Genomic DNA, 20,307 nt, shown 5'->3' with positions numbered 1-20,307 from the left:
TCTGAATAGAGTTATCAAGTGCTTAAGAGCTGTCCCAAATACAGATGGTAATAGCACTAATTCTGACTACTAAAAAAAAAATAAACTGTAGTAATCAAAACAGAAGCTGTTCCTTTTGAGAGCAACTGGAGTCCTCATCCTTGCGGTCCAAGCCTTCAATGTGACAGTAAATGCGGCACATTTCCCAGTTAAGCCCTGTGGCTCAGTTCTGCTGGCGCTGCCATATCTTTGAAATTTTAACAGGACAAACACTAGCAACATGATAACATGCCTGAGCCATGTCCAAAGCCATTGGTACCAGCAGAATTTGATCAGGCTACGGTCCAAAGCCACCCCATTTTCTTGTTTCAGTATTTGCAGCATCCTGCTACATAGAACAATGCATTTTTCCTCTCTTCCCCACCTAGCCTCAATCAGAGCTACTCTTACGGAAACTCTTTTCACAAGAAAGAGCGTGATGGCAGAGTCTACTCTGCCAAAGGATTTCCAGGTTTCACGGTAAGGACACCAACCTTTGGTCCAGTTCCAGGTTGCTTTGCTTTAAAATGTGTTTAAAATGTATTCTCATGCCTGTCAGCAGAGCTATTATGCAAGGTGTTAAGGAGGCTTTGTCCCACTCATGACTATTTATCACAAATGCCTGCAACCTGCTTGTCACCTTGCGAACACACTCCACTGCCAGTTTCTCATGTTCCACCAGCGCCACACTCATCTATTATTCACTTATTTGCATGGGGCAAATTGTTAATAAAACATTAGGTGGTTTCCAGCAGAGATTCTCCTTCAGGGCTACATGTCCGTATTGCTCTTTCTAATTTGGGCATTTTGTATAGACAGGAACCCAAAAGGCGGAAATCGGAAACAAATCAAGATCCACAAAAACTCTTGAGTTCAGCCTTGTGTTCTCAGTTGAGGTTCAAGCCTGGTCAAGAAAAGTATTTAGAAACCAGCTCACTCATCCCTTGCATGTTAGGATTTTGATAATAGGTTCCTTCACACTCTCATCCAGACCATAAATGATAGCATGGATTGGAGTAAGGGATCAGTCCCAGACTGCTGTGTCACCCACAGCAGACTTGCTGCGCTGGACTGGGTAAAACAAAGACAACCCCTGTGAAGAAGAAAAGCAGAGAAGGGGCCACACTACACCCCTGGTTACTGCTTTCAGAAAAATACCTCCAAATACCTTAACCGCAATTGGAGAAAGAAATCCTAACCCTCTAGAAATAAAGGGCCAGTTCTGCTCTCAAAGAGAGACAGCCTGATTTTAACAGAGGTAAGAAAAACCACAGCAACGTTGTCCTCCCTCGGATGCCCTGCAGGAGCAACACTTGAGGCAGGTGTTTGCAGTTACTTTTTCAGGTAGGAGAGCCGAGTAGGGAAATGAGATGGAGGAGAAGGGCTTCACAACAGCCCCAGCCGGAGGGACAGGCCCCAGGACCTCCCTGAGCTGATACAGACCTTGCCTCAGCTGTGAGCCCACCTGCAGCTCTGCTCCCCGCGACCCAGCAGCTGCTCAGCGCTCTGGCAAAACCAACTGACGGAGCCCGACGGCCACCTCCTCTGCCCACTGCTGACCGCAGCGAGGCCCTGACCTGACACAAACCTGCCTCACCTGTGGGCCCACCTGCAGCTCCGCTCTGCCGGGCTGAGGGGCTTTCTTTCAGCTCTGCGCGCTGGCCCAGGCGCTGCGTGGGTAAGGGGCGGGGGGGCGCAGAGCACCCCAAACCTGCCCAGCCGGGGAACGGAGAGGGCAGCTGCGAACGAACGCGCGCCGCTCCATCCCCTTCCTGCTCCCCGTGTGCCCCCGCGCACTCAACACCCGTGTGGCCAGAGGGAGCCCTCCAGCCCTACCCCGACCGCTGCTGTGCAGCAGGTTTCGCCCGGCAGCAGGGGCACCGGAGCAGCCCCGAGGCCTGCGGAGGGCTGACCCGGCGGCCCAGGGCGGCAGGAGGGCGCTGAGCCGCCGGCCGGAGCTGCCCGCGCCGCCCGCTAGGTGGCGGCGTCGCCCAACGGCCGCCGCGTCGCCTAACGGCCGCGCGGCGTCACCTAACGGTCGCCGCGTCGCCTAACGGCCGCGCGGCGTCGCCCAACGGGCGGGGCGGGGGGTGTTTTTGGAGGCACATGCCGAGCTCTGAACGCTGCCCTGGGCCGTTTGTGTAGGCAGACGGCCGTCATGCTGAAAAACGCGAGGAGAAAACTCCCCGAGGGGCTGAGAGGAGGCAGGAGCTTCCTTCTCTTTGAATCGCCGTTTGTATTCTGAGTGCTATGTCAATATTAAATATTTAACACGTTGCCGGGAGCGCTCTTTGTTTCTCGGTGGGCTTTGGATAAAGCCGTTGCTGTCATGAGAAAAGCTCTCAGGCTGAACTGCTTTCCCTTCGCCACCTGAGCAGCCGAGACCCTCTTGGCAATCTTGGTAAGATTACTTACCAAGATGTTATATTGCGGTGGAGTCTGATGATCGGCTGGAATAACCTTTCCATTTGAACTAGGTTCACGCATGTCATCTTGCAGGTTCAGATCCTGGCTCTGCTACTGATGGTGCCGGTGCTTTCGGGTACTGCCAACTCTTAGCTATTTGCTTCACATGTAACACTGCTCATACAGAGTCTCAAGCGGTAGTTACTGGTCCCGCCAGCATGATAAATTCAAAGAGCAGGCAATTTGATGGACGTAGGCAAGCTCTTTTTCTGCAGCTGCCCGGGAAGACTTTTTCTGACCTGCTGTCGCTTGTTGTACCGAAGCCCACTTTGCATATCTGTCCTGCTCTTTCGCTCTGGCCCTAGGTGACTCTCCAGGTCACACAGAAACCTGTGGCAGCATCAGGAATTGAAACCAGCTCTCCTGAGTTGTAGCCTAGCGCTCTAATTACTCTTCTTGCAGTGTTATTGCCTGATATTTTTAAAAGTCACAGCTGATCTACTTTGCTGTCCAGCAGCAGAGCCATTTAGACTTCAAGATCAAGGACAGTCAGGGCAGGCCTGGTTTTCGTATCTAAATCTATGTCAAGGGGACTGAGAGTGTTGTTTAGTTTATGCTTTAATGGAATAAGCCATGAGGGGGATGCTGTGCTTGTCCATGTGTGCCTGGGAGCCTGTCCCAGAGCACTTTGTGATGAGCCACTAGCATGAGGAAATTGTCCTTCAAAAAGAGCAATGAGAAGGGCACAGGAGGACACGTTTGCCCTCATTTTTGGGTTCTCCGGCACGTAACTACACTGCCTCCCCTTTCAGTTCACTTCCCTATCCAAAGAACGATCTACTCGTTTGCACAGCTACAAAAGCTTGGCCTCATCTCACTGCATTTGGCTCATGTTCCTTCTATATATGCACAGTAGCACATGGGTGGTCGACCTCATTTGAGAGTTGATTTCATTATAGATTGAGTGTGTTCCTCCCATCACGTATCTCTTCGTTATCATCTTCCCTGATGAGGACATCTCAATTAAAGCATGAACAATTTGTGACAGAACAGCATCTTCCAAAGATTTTCTCTGCTGGATCCACAAATGCATTGCTCTCCAAAGACCAGGGCTGATAATCTATTAATCTAAAATCAAGGTTTTATTGCTTCATCCTGCTGTAAATGCTGGTCAGCTAATGATGTATAGGCTGATTACAGACTTGGCTGTGTATGGGTCTTTAGTGGGAATTTTTTTGGTTATTAAAGTCAAACTGCCGTACTGAGCTAATTCAGGTTGGCTCAGGTTGGCTTTGCTGACTTACTTAACAGCAGAGCTCGGGCCACTTATGTCAGAGGATGGACTCTTCTTCCCCTGCCCATCCCCCAAGAAGGGAAGTTGAGTTCCCCTGTTCCACCACAACTGAAACCCTGAAGAGTTCCCATACTGCCTATGGGAAGAAGATCTTTTGATTGCTCTACTGCTCTCTGCCAAGAGCCTTGGCAGTCTTATAATGATCCTGCCTGGCATCCCAAAGCGTCATGGTCATGTTAGCACAGTGCTGCAGCGGGCATCATCAGCCATGCAATGGAGCCATGCTGCCATCAGGGCCCAAGCTAGTACCGTGGTGCTGTGTGGCTCCAGTCTCTGCACTACACCCCACTGTATGATGCACACATGCTCTTAGTCATGGCTCTTATGTGCAGATGTTCATAAGCTTTTAAGGCAACTAAAGATACAGGTTAACCAAAGGGACTGATAAAGCACTGAAGCAAATAAAATGCTGCCACTGAGTTGGTTAGACACTAATGTGTTTTTGATGCTCTCATGAAGCTCTCTGTCCATGGTTATAAACGCTCATACTCATTTGGACATCTCCATTTTAGAAAGTGGACAAATACTGGCTGATACCTTTTCTGGAGATCACCAAGCAGCTGGCCTGTGGTAGCAGCACCTGAGGGAAACTTGTTAAATGGCAAAATTTTATGACAAAGGTTAAAAGGATGCATCTGAAGAAGTGCCCTGGGCTTGAGAAGACTGAGATTTGAACACAGAGGCTGAACATCATTTCCAGTGATCCAAAATTCTTCTCTGACTGACCCTCAGTCTCCACATGCCTTTAAAAGCAATAAAACTGTTGTGAAACCTCAGTGCTGTGTGCATGGCAGCTTGAATTACTAAAATGACATATTGCCAGAGACCTCCTGAAATAACTTACTTCTCCTCAGCTCTGGTTGTGTTCCTGGCTGTCACCCTCTCAAGGTGACTAGAAGAATATAAGTTTAACCAGCTTAATGCACTTCCTGTGTCTGTACATGGGTGATAAAAGCACACTCTGAACACTTAAAATTAGAAGATGACACACACATCATGGCTGGAGCACAGCTGTCAGAAAAAAACCCAACTCAAATCTTTTCCAAACAGCTGTTCAAGTGCCAAGACTTGTTTGGGTGCACCAACTGTGGGAATATCTATGCTTAAAATAAAGGGGTTTCCAGCACAAAGCAAGCAGCAATTTTGACTTATTTAGCATCCCTTAGTGGCTCTTGCGTTTACTGCAGCTTTGCACCATCCTGGTGGTCTGGCTGGATTCTGTCCTAAGCAAAGCTGGAGAACGTCCTTGGAAGAAGGCGCTTCTTCGCAATGGCACATTGCTCCAGGAAAACCCAGCTGGAGCTGGAAATAGGAGTTTAGGCAGGAGTGGGGCAGAGAGAGGACAGCGGGAGGGGATGTCACTGACTGGTAGGCCAGCACCATGTCTCATACAGCGAGAGGTGCTTTCCTGAAGGCTTTGCAGTCTCTCATCCTGCTGATGTCTGGCTGCAAGCATGTAACTGTAACAGGACGTACGTTATGGTGAAGGTGATGAGCGCACAGAAACCCAAACCTCTGCAGTTTAGCATGGGTGCACTTGAGACAAACATCACCATATAAACCTTGAACCACAGAGCTGATGCTACAACCATGTTCCATGTTTCACAGGCAGCATATGCTGACAGAGGCCTGTAAATGTCTTATTACACCATGGATCTAGCTGCCATATTTTGGGCTAGAAATCAAAGCCAGCAACCACAGAAAACTTGGATCATTTGCAGCTGACAAGCCTGACATGCAAAAAGCATGCTTCCTTTGATTGGAACCAGACTTATACAGCGAGCAACGCCTAAGCATCAAATAATGGAGATGAGGTCAAGAGACCAGCCAAAGGTTTTCCAACCAGGCCAAAACATTTATTTCAGCCCAAACAACTGACACAGAATGGGGCCAATGCACTTGGACCTAAAGCTTTTACAAACGAACACGCTCTGTTCTGCTGTTCAGGTGAATCGTTGCATTCAGGAATGCCTGACCTGCATTTCTGTACAGATATGGGCTGACATGGTGGGAATACTAGGCTTTGGAAACTTAGTTTTGCTCTCTCTTATGTGGCTGTAAATCTGAAGTAATTTCATATGTGTTAGTGGGGTTTATAGTAGCAGAGCAGCATCAGTTCCAGCAGTTTCCAGTGCTGGCTTCTGACAATTCAGTAGGACACTATCCCAGTCTAGATGTCCTCTTGACGCTGTCTAAAGCCCCTGGAATAGCTGTGTTAAATGCACCCAGTGGGGTGAGGGTTTTAGAGCCATTTTCAGAACATTTTCCATAGGCAGGAGCACTAACGCTTTTGTCTATTGATCTCATCTAATACCTAACCCCCTAGAAAAGCCACCAGTGGGCTTTGTTTGCTTTTGGGGTGCTTAAAGACACAAATAGAATATTATTTTCTAAAGTATTTGTTCTGCTTTTCTGTTAACATTTGCTTCAGTTCCAGTTCATGCACATGCAAATAAAGGCTGCTCTCCTGGTGTTTTTAATCCTACTGGTTTTATTCTGGGAACTGCAGTTTATTTAGCATGGTCTTTCAGTGAAAACAGTACTGTACTGTATGCCCTGCTCTGGTCTGTCCAAGCCCAGCACGGTAATGGCAAGTGGGTGCTAGTAACTGGCCAAGTGGGACACTGCGCTGGCAGCCTCCTGCTGCTTCCCAGTCGGCGTGGGGCCCTCTCTGGATCTGGGAGGCAAGGAGCACAGCCCTCTCTGCACTGAAGTACAGTGACTGCCGGAAAAAAAAAAAAAAAGGATGAAGGGCTCTGTCCGAGTATGCGATAGTAGGAAGGATCTGAGCCTTTTCATGACAGCCCCGTCTCCTGCAAGGATGGCCAGAGCTGACTCACCACATTCACTTTTAATTTTGCAGATGCGAAGCAGAAGCAAACAGGGAAGTGGCTTGTACTACATAATTGAACGAGAAGGTTTAAGCCTTATGGGCGTTTTTCAGGGTTTACAAGGAAGAACATTACTGTGCTCAGCACGGTTCCGACAGGGCCGCTGTGAAAGAAGACCTTGGGCTTTGCTCGGGCCTGTGGGGAAAGCCAGGACAAATGCAACATCTCTCTCAAATCTCACCAGACTTCCCAAGCTAACATGTGAGCAAACAGGCCTTGTCCAGACCCCTGATGCAAAGCTCAGCTTAGGGGCTACATCCTGCTGCTTTGAATCCACAGCTTTGAAGTGCAGCATGTAAGAAAAGAGTTGGCCTTACCTGCCCTAGATCTGCTGAGGCACACACTAAGCTGGAGGATGGGTCCTTTACTGGTTAGGTTGTTTCAGTCAGGCATGTGGGTCTTAGTTAATTCTGGGCAGTCGCGTTTCCTCCTCAATCTTTTTTCTCCATTTGTACAACTGAGACCAATTTAGGGAAGTTAAGGAATCAAAATGAACGAGTACCGCTATAGTTCATAAGATATAGTATATATAGTTAGATATCCTAAGATAATAGATACAGTTCATAAGTCAACACACATTCGTCAGGCCAAATAAAAGCATCCAAAAGGTTTTATCGGCCTAAATATTGAAACCAAATTTTATTTTTTGAAAATGACATTACACACATCTTGCAAATGTACATTTAGATGAGAAAACAATGAGTAACAAATATTGAGAGCAAAGCTATAAAGTGGACAGGATCTCTGCTGCATGGCATTGCATTACAAGAGTACTCAGACCTGGGATGGCTGTTACAAGTAGCAAAAACAGTTCACAACACCTCACAAAAATGGAAATTTGTTCTAGAAAGTCAAATCTTCTAACAAAAGGAAATTCTGCCAAGGGAGAAGAGGCATGGGGGATAGAGATGTGGATCTAGGTAGATTTTGTGGTTTTGTGGCAGGGTTTTGTGGGGGATTTATTTAAGTCCATTTCTTAAAAAATCCATCTTTGCAAGTGACTATTTTCCAAGTGTTTGGCTGTTTTCTGTCCCCTGCTGCCAGCAGAACCACAGCTATCAAACAGTATGCCCTGCATGCCAAACTCGGACCTCGGGAGTGTGGAGAAATAGCTTTTTTTCAGAACCCAGAGCAACATAATTCCCATATATCATCCCCCACCCCCTTCTACTGTGTACCCAGGAAAATCAGAAAGCGTGTGCAAACTCCGCAGATCAAGGGCCGTGCGACCAGTCCTGTGTTAAACAACCAGGTGTGGGACGCCACAGCCAATATGCCACATGCCGCATGCCTCAGCTGCACCGGATCAGCAGGATTACAGATTTTACCAATGACGCAAACTTCCAAAGATTTAACTTGTTCCCCAGCTCAAGCAAAGGCAACAGATGATTGATCTCCATCTGTTTTACCTTGAATGTTAGAGTCTAATCAAAGTGCCAAGGCAAGACACTGTGAGAAGTAAGTTCCCCAAGAGAACCTGTTGAGAACTGCTTTTCAAACCTCATTGTGTATCATTTTATTTATGCCCAAATCTGTACTTTACAACCACGCGAGAGACAAAGACAGAATAATAGAGAGAGAGGGAGAGAGAGAGAATCTTTCCAGAAGGAAAGGAAGAGCTAATTAAGAAAAGAGAGGTACAGGACCATGCATTTACTCTCAAAAGCTTGTTCACGAGCAAGCTAACATTTCTAACACTACAACCACTCATCTACATCTGTTTGCTAAGTAATCGAGTTCTACCTACAACTAGGGAGCAGAGGGGTTTTTCTTTTCTTCCCCCTCCCTTTAAAACGTCAATAAAAATGTTTCTGTACAAGTTGAATGGCACAAAAGGTGGTTAAAATGCTAAATAACTCACCACAAATGGAGAATGCAAAATTAGTTCAAAACATGCATGGACTGTGTACACATAAGCGAGGAATCATTGGCATAAAGCTGCAATATATTACAAGATGATACAGTTGAGATCTTTTGGCATAACCTCTGCTTGTTCTACCCCTTTAAGAGAACTTCACGTTAAACTTCAGTTTAAAGGGACTTCAAGGTATATCCCCAAGCAGAAAGTTAACTACGGGCAACATTATTCGTCTGAAGAGAAAAGAATTCCCCCTCCCCTTCCCTGTACTCTCCCAAAGTACAAAAGTCAATGTAATGCTACGTATAGCATTGCTGCAGGCTTGCCAAAGAGAAAGGTTAGACAGATCTGTTTTAGGAGAACAAAAGCATCATTTAAGTTAATAACTCTTTGTACAACATGTCATTAATTAAATACCTTATTATTTAAACAAAAACAAAATGAAATTTACCAGTCCAAAAAAATAACAGCTCAACCCATATCACCCATGTGTCCTCCAAGGTTATGTACACAGAGTTTAAAGTATACCAGCTAAACTTTAAACCCGGCTGCCCCGCCAACCCCCCCCACTGAACGACAATAGAAAATACATTGTGGCCTCTCAGTTATATTATATTGCAGCTTTGTTATTAATGACAAAATCATACAAAATCAATTAATGATCTAAGACAGTAATCCATGATCAAGCTCCAGTTCAGCTGCATATCTCCCCCCCCTTACCAGGACTGACTTCTCCGTGAACTTGCAGATGACCGAGAGCCGCCACCTCCGGGTGCTGAGCGAAGGCAGCTCATGTCCTTCAGGAAACAGTGGTGCGAACAACTCAGGCTCAGCTCAGCGGGAGCCGCTTACTCTACCTTGTGATTATGTCTGTGACTAAGAAAATAGGCAAAGGCTAGTAACAGCAAAGTCAACAAGCTGGTACCCCTTTCCTGTGCTTCGAGACTAGACAGTGTCATAAGATACAGAAGATCAAGGAGGGAAATGTGTCACAATTTCAGAGAATAGGAGGAGATTTGGCTAGATAGGTTTCCTCTTTCTAAAAGACCCCAGGTGTCTTCTAAATTGACAATTGCAGCTATACTAGTACTGCCACAGTGGTAAAGCCGCTCGGATCACACATCATTTAAATAAGAAGCCAACTTAATAATTTTATATGTCAGAATTTGGTGTGTACTTATAACTCACAGGCTTTCTTGTTCTTACATTCAATACTTCTGCTTCACTTTATCTATAAACAAACACCAATTAACAGTGCAATTCATTCCCTAGACATTCTTCTTTTTAAGGAGACACATCATTAGACAGCATATTAAATCTGGAAAAAGCTCTTCCGTTGTGTTAAAAAAAGATGAAAAAAAGGTGTGTGTGTGTGGGGGGGAAGTAGCGCGTTGTTCTGCAACCCCTCAGTGACTTTCCTATGTGGTCAGCATGACAGGGAGACAGAGCAACACTATGTTTCAGCTGCCACCTGCAAAGGGAGTGATACAAAGATCCACCCATACCTGCTGTGTACCTATGGTTAGAAGCAGATGGAGAAAAGAAGGAAAAAAAAAATCTTCAGTTCCAGAAGACTAGATCTGGGATCTAGTTCTGGGCCTAGACCCCAGTTTGGGGTCCGTTTGGCTCATTACAGACATTTCCTAAGTTTGACTCTGCACATGGGCGTCACAGAAACTTGGGGGGATTTAGAACCGGGTTCTGCTTCAGGTCCACCTTGGCCAAGTGCCACCAGCATATTTCTTTCTGACTGCATTTGCCTGGTGACTCAACAGCTCTGCAACAACTCCACGGTTCAAATGTGACTTGAATTAAACTTGATTTCCTATATATAACTGAAGTATGTTTTAGCTGCAAATAAAGACGGAAGAACCAGCTTGGATAAAATCGAAAGCAGCCTTGAGTTTAGCTGAATGACCTAAAACAAACTGAACCTTCCTTTTTATGTTCAAAGACATTTGGTAATACTTTTCTCTAAAAACCAAGCCAACCATAAATCTCTATTCTGCTTAGTACTAGCTGGAAGTAGCATAGAAAAATACTGAGAGAAATAGAAATGCTGTTTCTAGTTCCATAAACCTGCATGGCTCAGGGCACGTCTGTTGGTAGACTGAGGTGACGGTAAAGCCAATGCTCTTCAAAACCAGCAAATGCAGAGAGCCTGATTTGCTAAGGCTCCTTGTTTGATTTTCAGTCCTACAAGTTATGGAATGATATTTCAGCAAATGGAACCATTTCAACTTCATCAGTAACTACAATAAAATGATATAAAACATCTCCCGAATATAATTTCCTATTACAGATACGTATAAGAGATCACCTTCTAGCTGGGGTCAATGAGGTTTTCTCTGCAAAATCTGCAGCTGTCAGCCAGGAAACTGAATCCACACTTACCTAATCAACCATGCAGAATTATCGACAGCAATCAAGCTTTGAAATAGGAGACCAAACTTGGACCAAATAGATTCAGCTCCCTTAATTACAGAGGAGTTTCTGCCTGTTTTAAGCAGCAGAGAATTAGGTGCATTGGGTTTCACTTGTGTTATACTGAGTGTAAGAAAATCTACAGACACAAAAAAAGACCTGCAAGCATTATGCAGAAAAAATCCAAGAGTAAATGGCAAAAAAAAGTGTGCACATAAGTCACTTGTCCTGCCTTTTAGGAGTAAATTCCCAAGCACTGTAACTCCACTGAAGTTAAAAGAATGATTTCACGACACAAACTAGCATTAAGCATAGATTCCCTTGTTCAGTGTGGCCTTCCTATGGATTTATTGAATGCAACAGCTCTACTACACGTGCCTCAGGATTTCATGGGCAAGATCCTCATCAGCCACTCTGCATGCGCAGCATTAAAGGTAAGCCCCTCCCAGGAGCCCACCTTGGCTTCACCCTGGTGAAAGTGGGTTGCTCCTTTTTCCAGAGTCTGCTGGGCTCCATGGAGAAGGACTGGAGGTCCTGAGGTGCCCTCATTATTCTCTCATACATGTCTTGCAATTTCCCAGTGTGCCAGGCCTGTCCTCCAAGCTTGGCCACGCTGATGAATTTCTATTTCTGATCTAATAGGGAGGGATAAAAATAAAGCCAAAGCAAAGCACAGCCTGGTGCTGTCATTCAGCAAAAGGCTGGACCTTCCCTTCCCCCTTTCGAGGATGACACAGACATCCACACACCAGCAGGAGAGAAAACAGGGCGCAGGGGAGGAATTTCAAATCGAGTTCTCCTGCCTGCGGCCAAGTGTGACCTTATTTCTACAACTGGGAGTGGGACACAGACTGTAGTGGCAGATAGCCTGCATCCCAGATAGATGCCTAGATACCTGCAGGGGCAATAACTCTCTCAATGGGCAGCCAGGGTCCCCTGCTGTTTTTCCATCCAGCACCAAGCTGTAGGGCCTCAGCCAGCCCCAGCCTCCCCCTTTGTTTCTCCGGGGAGTTTCTTGGCTCTCTTCTTTCATTATTCCCACACATCAATGGCATTGATGTTTCCAGCACTCTGCCTCATGCTCTCCCTTCCATTTGATTTTCTGTGAAGTTCAAGCTTATTTCACCACTCAGTAAATATCTCCTAACAAATGCCTCCTTCCACTGCTCTTGGAAACAAGTCTCTTCTCTTTGTTTCCCGTGACACTGGCCATCAGGGCATCTTTCTCTAATGATGCCAACTTTCTTTTTTTCAGCTGACAGACTCTAATTGCTGCAAAGATTTGTTAATTCCCTTTGGGAATCCTCCTGGTTCAATTCTTTTAGTGGCAAACTGTCAGACCTAGGGAAGCTCGGAAACTGGCTCGAGTGTCCTGAGCTACAGTTCACTGAGCTACAGAGCAAGAGCCAGAATAGGTTAGCTCAACTAAATGCATTAAGCAACGAAGACTAAAAGGCAACTCTTTCCCATGAAAAGATCTGGTCATGAACACTTTCCAAACAAGGAAGCTTTCAACAACAGGCCCAGTCTTCTTGGTAGAAGGCCGTTGGAGTCATTAGACTTATTCATCATTTCCAAATACACGGCCCACATTTTGGATAGTAACTCAAATTCCCCTCAGATATGTACACATACACATAACAAAAAGAGGAGCAACAGGGGACTGTATTCTGGCCACTAAAGTGGCCACTTTAGTTCCAGATGAGAGCATTTGGCTATTGCATATGGATGTGGCCTTGCTCTCAGGCCACTGCTGGCTCCTCTGCGCGTTTGGGGGGAACAAAAAAATGGTGTGACTGAATTTCATCATTAATGAAATAATAAGAGTTCCTACCCAGCATTTGAACTGCTCAGCATTTGAGAGAGCCAAAGTTCCCGAAAAGACTTGCCAAAAACCAGTGGGCTGTAGTTTGCCTCTACATGGTTTTCAGACTTTGCTAAGTAATCAATAAATCTTAAGAGCTACATATATATCTTAAGAGCTCTTCTGTAGCTGTTTGTGTCAGCAGATCTCAAAGCACCCTATAGAGAGAAGTCAAGTATTATGATCCGCTTTTGATGCATCAGGACACATGGCACAAGGAGAACTAATCTGCCCATGGTCATGCGGCAGGCCAAAGAACCAGTGACGTCGAGGTCCTACTGCTGCCTCCACTAGGTCTGATTCTCATTTACCACAAGCTTATCTATTGGCTGAAACTTGGTGTCAGTGTTTTTAACCTTCTCTAAACAAAGTGTCCTGAAGGATGGAAAGTGGTCTATGACTCCAACCCTCTACGACTTCACCTGCAGAAGCAGTACTCTTGCACTGCCCTACAGCTGGGAATCTGTAGAGAGCGGCTAGACAATGGAATTGCTGAAAAAAAACCTTTCTTTCCACCCACTCGTAATCTCTCTGAGCATCTTCCATCTCCTTATTAACACTTGGCATTTTGTCAGCTTGGCCCCAGACCTGTAGTCACACATCACATAGCCAGATCTTTTCCAGAGGGGGAAAAAATCCCCCAGAGTCTATTCAGGCTGCTGGCCCCAGCCTTTCAGCTGGAGGCACCTGGAAGGAGAGATACCAGACCTCTAAGCAGGAGAAAAAGGAGAGTTAAGATGACCTAAACAACAGGATCAATAACCTATGCAGCAGAACCCAGCCCAGCCCCATCAGTCAACATGGACTGGCTGCACTGTGAGACACAAGACTCAGCTTTAACATTTCCTGAGATACCATGGAGAGGCCTGCTCAGATTCATACAGATGGGACAGAGACATCAGCCAGAAGGAACCTGTGGTCATGACCACATCAAATACAGTCATTTCCAAGAGCTGGTTCTATAAATGTGAGATGAGCTAATCATCTGAAGAGGCTCAAGAATCAAGAAGTCTGTCCTGTCCACTTTAGTCAAGGTCACTTTTACTAAGGCCTTGTTGGGCACTTCTGTCGTCTTGCTTCTGAAGCCCAAAGCACTGGAAGTTGGAAGGCACTTAAAGAGTTAACCTACTTGGTCTCACTACACCAGGGTCGTGTTTCAGCTGGATCCCTTCTAGGTTATCATGTATAAAGTCAGGTATAAAGTACTAATCCTGTTGCACGGTCTGAGTTCACTCTTTACCTAGAGAGGAAAAGATCTACATCCCGTGTCATCCATCTTCTTGCACAAACAACCTCACCAGTCCCAATGCCTGTTCCAGCCTGCTTCCATCAGCAACCAGAAGAATAACTTTGAGCCTAAGTAAATCGCCACTAGAGAAAAGACACTGTTTTCTTGGTTGATCAGCACTCTGAGTGTGGTAAGACTAAATGAGATTCAGATCTACATTGCTTTTCTCTGGTTGGAGATTGTCCTAGCTTAAGGATACACTTTCTAGACTACTTTTGTCTCTACTTTACTTGCCTATTTTTAATTCCATTCTCTAAAAATGATTCTGCCTCTACTGTAGTCAAAGACAGCTCTCCAACTGACCTGAGTGGATGTGGGGTACCACTGAGGTCAATGGCAAAATCCTCCCTGTGCTCTTACTGCAATAAAGGAGACTCATATTAAAATGTCCACATTGCGCCCCTGCAGAGAGCATTCAGCTTCCAGGGATGGCTGTCGCTGGAAGAGCATCTCATTAAGGATACAGCATGGTCTTATGGAGCAATTTTGGGAGGTATTCTGTGATTTAGCAGTAAGACCAGCACTGAGCATGAAAGGCATGAAAAAGCAAACGCAAGACATCCTAGAAAACATCATCAGTGTTATACGGATAAAAGGAAACTAACACTTATACTACTGTTTCCTATTAAAAACCCATGGGTATAACACTCTTTTGCTGTTTGTCATGATTATTTTGATCCTACCTCCCTTTTTTTGCTTCAAAAGCACTATTCAAGGAAATGAGAGAGAAATAACAGCTAGATTCAGGATGTGATTGTTTGCATGTACATATATGTGTTAGCTAAATGTGAAAGAGCGATGTGGTAGTTGTTTTCTGGTGTCTATGAAAATAACAGTTAGTGCTGCCAGCTCCTGAGAAGACCATGAATGGCTCCTGCGAAGACCATGAATGATATGCAGATATGGGAAACACAGACAATGGCAGGCAAAGCCATCTTCATCTCCCACTGCAGAGTGGACCAAGTTAAAATTCAGTTACCAAATTCTTTTGAAATTATTTCAAGGAGCAGAGACTTGGTTAGCTAGTAAGCTGGTGGACCTGAAGTAGCTCCATAATTTTTACTAGATGACACTTTAACCTAGAAACTTCAGGATATAAATGCTTTAAAAGGTGACAAAAATGCCAAGGCTCAAGAATTTTGCTGTATGGCCCTGATCTTCCACAGTCAAGACTATCACTGCAAGGTATGAATATGAATACCAAATACATAAGTCTCTCTATGCTTTGAGGGTTACGTATCTGAAATAAGTATTTTAACTGTTTTATATGCAAAATCACTAAAATATATGAGGTGCTGAGTAAATAAAGGCATATTTCTAAGAAATAAAGCTCTACTAGTTTAAGAGCCTCTCCAATTTGTTTTTAAATACTGCACTGTTTTAAAGCAATATAGTCTTAGTGATTCAGTTAGTCTCTGAAAACACTAAAGGCAGCCTCATGAGGGAAATTAGATAGGGCTTTTATAGCAGAATTAATATGGCAAATCCTCATATCCTGTGATGTTTTATGTGCTTATAAAAGTAGAAAAAATATAAAAAGTAAACTCTGGAGTATATAGTGGAGTTACTATCATCTGCTCCAGGAACTCATAGGGTGTGGAATTATTACAGTATATTAAAAGCAATTCCTAATTCATTCCAGTTCAGGAAAGCATTCTGACCAAGCCCAAGCCTACCTCTCATGAAAAATCAGCAGGAGAAAAGCACACGCTACAAGTTAAGCATGTGCTTAAGTTCTTTCCTGAATCAGGGCTGTCCCTATATTTAAATGACTAAGGTATGATGCCTGTGTGTTTTTTCTCTTCGTATTCAAATCCATGATCCTACAAAGCCAAAGATACCTACTGCTGCCTGTACGCTACCTTACACATGCATTTCTGTACACAAACTCATGCAATATCATGAGTAGATAATAGAGACTTACCTATATGTTACGGCTGAAATGCTCACCAACTTCTACCTACTGCCCAGGCATTTCTACCTAGAAAATTGCGTTCTAAAACTTGGTAGTTTGACCTCATACCCTGTTTTCTTTGTGGCTTTTGCTGGTTTGAATGGTTGTTTTTCCCCACTGAAGAACTTTTTTCTTCTTTTAGGCCTCTTCAGGTTCCCTTGCTAACACCCCAAAAGATTTGCTGGGCTCAGACCCACCTCAGGATGACCCTATGCAAACAAAACTCCACTCCCAAGGGAGCATTTGCAGGATCTGGTATTAGATGCAGCTCAGGAAGACCCCCTCAGTGATTCCTTAGCACACTCCACCAGGAAGAGCATCTTTAAATAACCAGACACCATTCATGGCAGGAAGGAAAGTAACCACCTCTCAGCAACGGTAACAACTATCCATAGTGCATCCACAGGTCCATTCACCCTCTGCTATCCTGCTTTACCCTTTCCAAACTGAACTGACGGATGCTGGAGGACAGTACATCTCAGACTCCTTTCATACTGCTGTCACCTCTAGCCCTTCAGTCTGCTCAGAGATAACAAAGATTTAGATTTGCCTGGTGGCTCTGTGGTGTGTCCTGCACTGAAGGGCAGCAGAAGCTAGATGTGATTTCCTGGCTGCTCTCCTGGGTTAGCAGAGAGGGTGGCAGGATACACTAACCCTGGCTGTGAGCGAAATGGCCTCTCACTGAAGTGACACCACCTTTGACTGGAGTCCAAGTCCATCATTTCTAACAGGCAGGGCCATGACTATTAGTCAAGGGCCATGGAAAGGCAGAAATCTGGGGAGGGACTCAGATTTCCAGCAACAGAACAGAGGCGAGAGTAAAGGCATTTCACATTATCCGTCCCACTAAAGTTTTTACTGAGACAAAAGCTCTAATGAATAATATTTTCGGCAAAACCAGTTAATGGTCTTTGACATCCTTACTCCCTCTACAGTAGCACCCACAGGATTAAACAGCCAAAAATTAGCACCCATAACCAAATCTGCACCCAGAATAGTTCAGCACCTTCTATTATACGATCTGAAAGCACTTTACAAACGTTAACAAACATTTGGCCTCACAACCCCCAGTGAGGTAGAGCAGTATTATCCCCATCACACAGATAACGCATTGAGGCACAGGGTTACCAAGAGACCTGCTCGAATTCAGACACCAAATCTAGCGGTGCCAAGAGCCAATGAAGGTGTCCTGACTACTGCAACTATGCTGCATCCAGAGGACCATCCTTTCCTCCACAAAGTTTCAATATGAGTCCTTATCCTTCTGAACTGAAGTTGGGTGTCTATTTACAATATGTCAGACATCATTTAGCAGTCACATAGTCGGAGAGTTACTCAAAGTTGTTTGGAGAGTTACTCAAAGTTGTTTGTGGGCACCAATGATTTCTTGTGCAAAATTCTGGGTGTAAATGATCATGCGCGAAGACTACAGGGTACAAATCTGGTGCATAACAGCTTTGGCCCCTCAGTAATTCCCAATCCTGTCTCTCAGATGCAGCTTTTTTTTTTTTTTTTTTTTAAGTTGCACTGTCTGTATCATCACATGAACCTTTGAAGACGCAGCCTGCACAGATTGTTTCATACCAGTGATGCAAGCAAACAAAATGTGGAGTGGCTTCGGGAACAACCCAGCGTTCAACGTACCGTCAAACATCACCACTTTATAATTCCTTCTAATTACAAGGGGTTGCAAAAGAATAAGGAATAGGTATATACTTTGAAACAAAGGCAAATAGAGCAACAAGGAAAGGTTTGATTGCACGGATTTCATTCAGGTGAAGTTCCGTAATACTCAGTTTCATCGAAAGCGTATTGCATGAGAAAGAGAGGCAATGCCAACTAGCCTATGACAAAGCTTCAGCGTAGTAAAACCCACCAGCCCTGCATAAATAGATGAACTTTGCATTCCGTAGGAGTCATTACTGATTAATAAAAGTGAAAGGTTTATCTAAATACATTAAGTTTGTTTTTGTCTGATAGAAGAGTTTCTTAAAACATGGTTTTTTGAACACCACAAAGTTCCATTTGTTACATAAGTAGAGAATCTGGCCATAGTTAGGAATACTGAAGTGTAAAAAACCAAATATGCAGTCTTAAACATTACAAAAACTATCAAAACATTCAATATTTTGAATTGATTCTCTTTTTTTTCCCTACAAGCGTCTGTTTTGGCAGTGATGGCAAGATAGCTAAATTGAGTTGTTGTTACTGTTCTGCAGTTGTTGGTTGGTTTTTTTTGTACATTTTTCTGAATGTGTTTTTTAAACAAAAGAAAATTACCAGCTTTTATAAAAAAGAAGGAGCTTGAATTCTTACTCCCAAAACACAGATACAAGGCTTTCCTTTATAAAAAGTGTATTGATTTTTTGCTATAAAAAGCGACCTATAGGGTGTCAGACCTGAAAACAAATTTTCACAGTGTTTTCAGTGTTGGCTGTTTACAAGGCATTACTATTGTAAGCAGAGATAGAGAGATACCATACAGTAGGTATAAAAATTTGTTATCAGCCAGCAGTATCTTTGGATCATATGTGAAAGCTGTTGCACTCTAGACAACTCAGCTGACTTACTTTTTGTTTTTCTTAATCACTATAACATATTCCAGTATTTGAATATTGCAAGAAGCACTATTGTACACACTTTAATTAGTATCTCATGCAACCATTCCCAATCTTTTCCAAATTTCTGCTGGCACAGTCTGCTGGCATAGTAAGCATCAAACTAGTAAGTGATTTCCCTCTCTGCCCTCCAGTACAGTAACAAAAACACTACTAGTTGGCATGCAGGTGCTACAGTCAGGGGTGCAAATGTGAAGGAGGTCTGCTAGCAAACACTGGCAGTTTGGATAGGTGAAGAATATCATTTGCTCTGCTTGAGTTTGCAAACTGGTCAGCAAGAGAGTGATTTGCACTCTTCCGGGGGAGCTATTTTACTATCACTGGGAAAAGCATGTAGTTGCAGCAGAAGAAGAAATAATAGAAGAAAATGAGAAATGCACAGGATCATTGGCACACTGGCCTAAAACTGCTGGCAATGTCCATTTTGCATCCCTATAACTTTACTTAGGAGAATGGTATCCCTCTATCTCTATAGATTGATAGGTGTTGTTTTGTGGCACAGAGGATAAATCACAGAAAAAAAATGACATATAACTGTGTGTCCTTTGTCTGATCTGAAAGCACCAGTCACCTATCTGCTTCTTTTGGCAGAAGTACTCTACTGTATCTTAACCATAGCTTGCAATATGGAGCTTCGTGTCACTTTACATGGAATCTCCCAGGGAATCAGAGTCATCCAAAGACAGAGGCAGATACAAGTCCTGTAGGAAGAAAGAAGAAAACGTTAACTCCCATACCCAGTTGCCACCTGCGCTCATGAGCAAGGAAGCAGTCAACTGGTCCAGCTCTGCGCACTTCACAGGGACCAGGTGAACGTCTCTGTCACTGGTTATGTGGTGGGCTAACCAGCTGTCCAAGTAGTTCATGGCTAAAATCAAGGCAGGTTACTTGCACAGTGGATCTCACTACCTAAAGAAAGATTTGAGAAGTTTGAGAAGAATTTTTCATCACTTCTGGATCAACGTGTCCATTGTAGCATATGCATGAAAGAATGGGATCTTTCCTTAAACAGGTCGCTTTGAACCTCAGAGCACAATGAAAAGTCTTACTTTATTTGACAGTTGTCCTTAGGACTAATCTCTAGAAAAATCACCTGTTCCATGATTTACTCTGTATTTTAAGCTATTCCAGATCAAATAGAAGGGTTAGGAAAATAATCCCAAACTTCTTATTTGGATCTAACACTGAATGAAAAACTTGTTCAGAGTCCCTTTCTGGGATACCACTTTATTCCAGTTCTTTTCATTTTGGCATGGAATTAGGTACACTAACCTGCTCTAGGGCTAAAGCTCTCCTTGGTCCTTTTTGAACCCTGACCTACACACAAGGAATAAGCGTGAGCAAAATAAAGCAAAGCACAAATACATAGAAAGGCGATTCACAACAAATGTTGATATGATAAGAGGTAAATTATGACTTTGTGGTGAACTAAGCCTAAGCATTTATCATTTGAGCTTTAGGGGGAAAAAAGAAAAGTGATTTCATCATCAGCGGGAAATAGCTCCTAGGAGGAAAACAATGATGCATGAATATTCTGGTAACCTAAAATGCTACATTCATGTCTTCTGATTGGCTTAATTTAGTGGAGAAGCCCTCAGCCATCACCATCTATTATAAATGTTCCAGGGGCTT

At 44.1% G+C, this 20,307-nt stretch overlaps 1 protein-coding gene across 1 annotated transcript in view; it reads right to left on the bottom strand.

The window, feature by feature from the left end:
• Positions 1-7,278: 7,278 nt before the first annotated feature.
• Positions 7,279-20,307, bottom strand: part of DCX (doublecortin) — a 143,237-nt gene continuing 130,208 nt past the window's right edge. Inside the window, exon 14 of the mRNA XM_068956605.1 lies at positions 7,279-19,376. Coding sequence (XP_068812706.1) covers positions 19,320-19,376 — 57 coding nt within the window. The 3' untranslated portion in view covers positions 7,279-19,319. The remainder of the gene's footprint in view (positions 19,377-20,307) is intronic.

This window comes from Struthio camelus, chromosome 11 (assembly GCF_040807025.1).
Source record: "Struthio camelus isolate bStrCam1 chromosome 11, bStrCam1.hap1, whole genome shotgun sequence".
Taxonomy (NCBI): Eukaryota; Metazoa; Chordata; class Aves; order Struthioniformes; family Struthionidae; genus Struthio; species Struthio camelus.
This window is presented reverse-complemented; position numbering and strand designations above follow the sequence as displayed.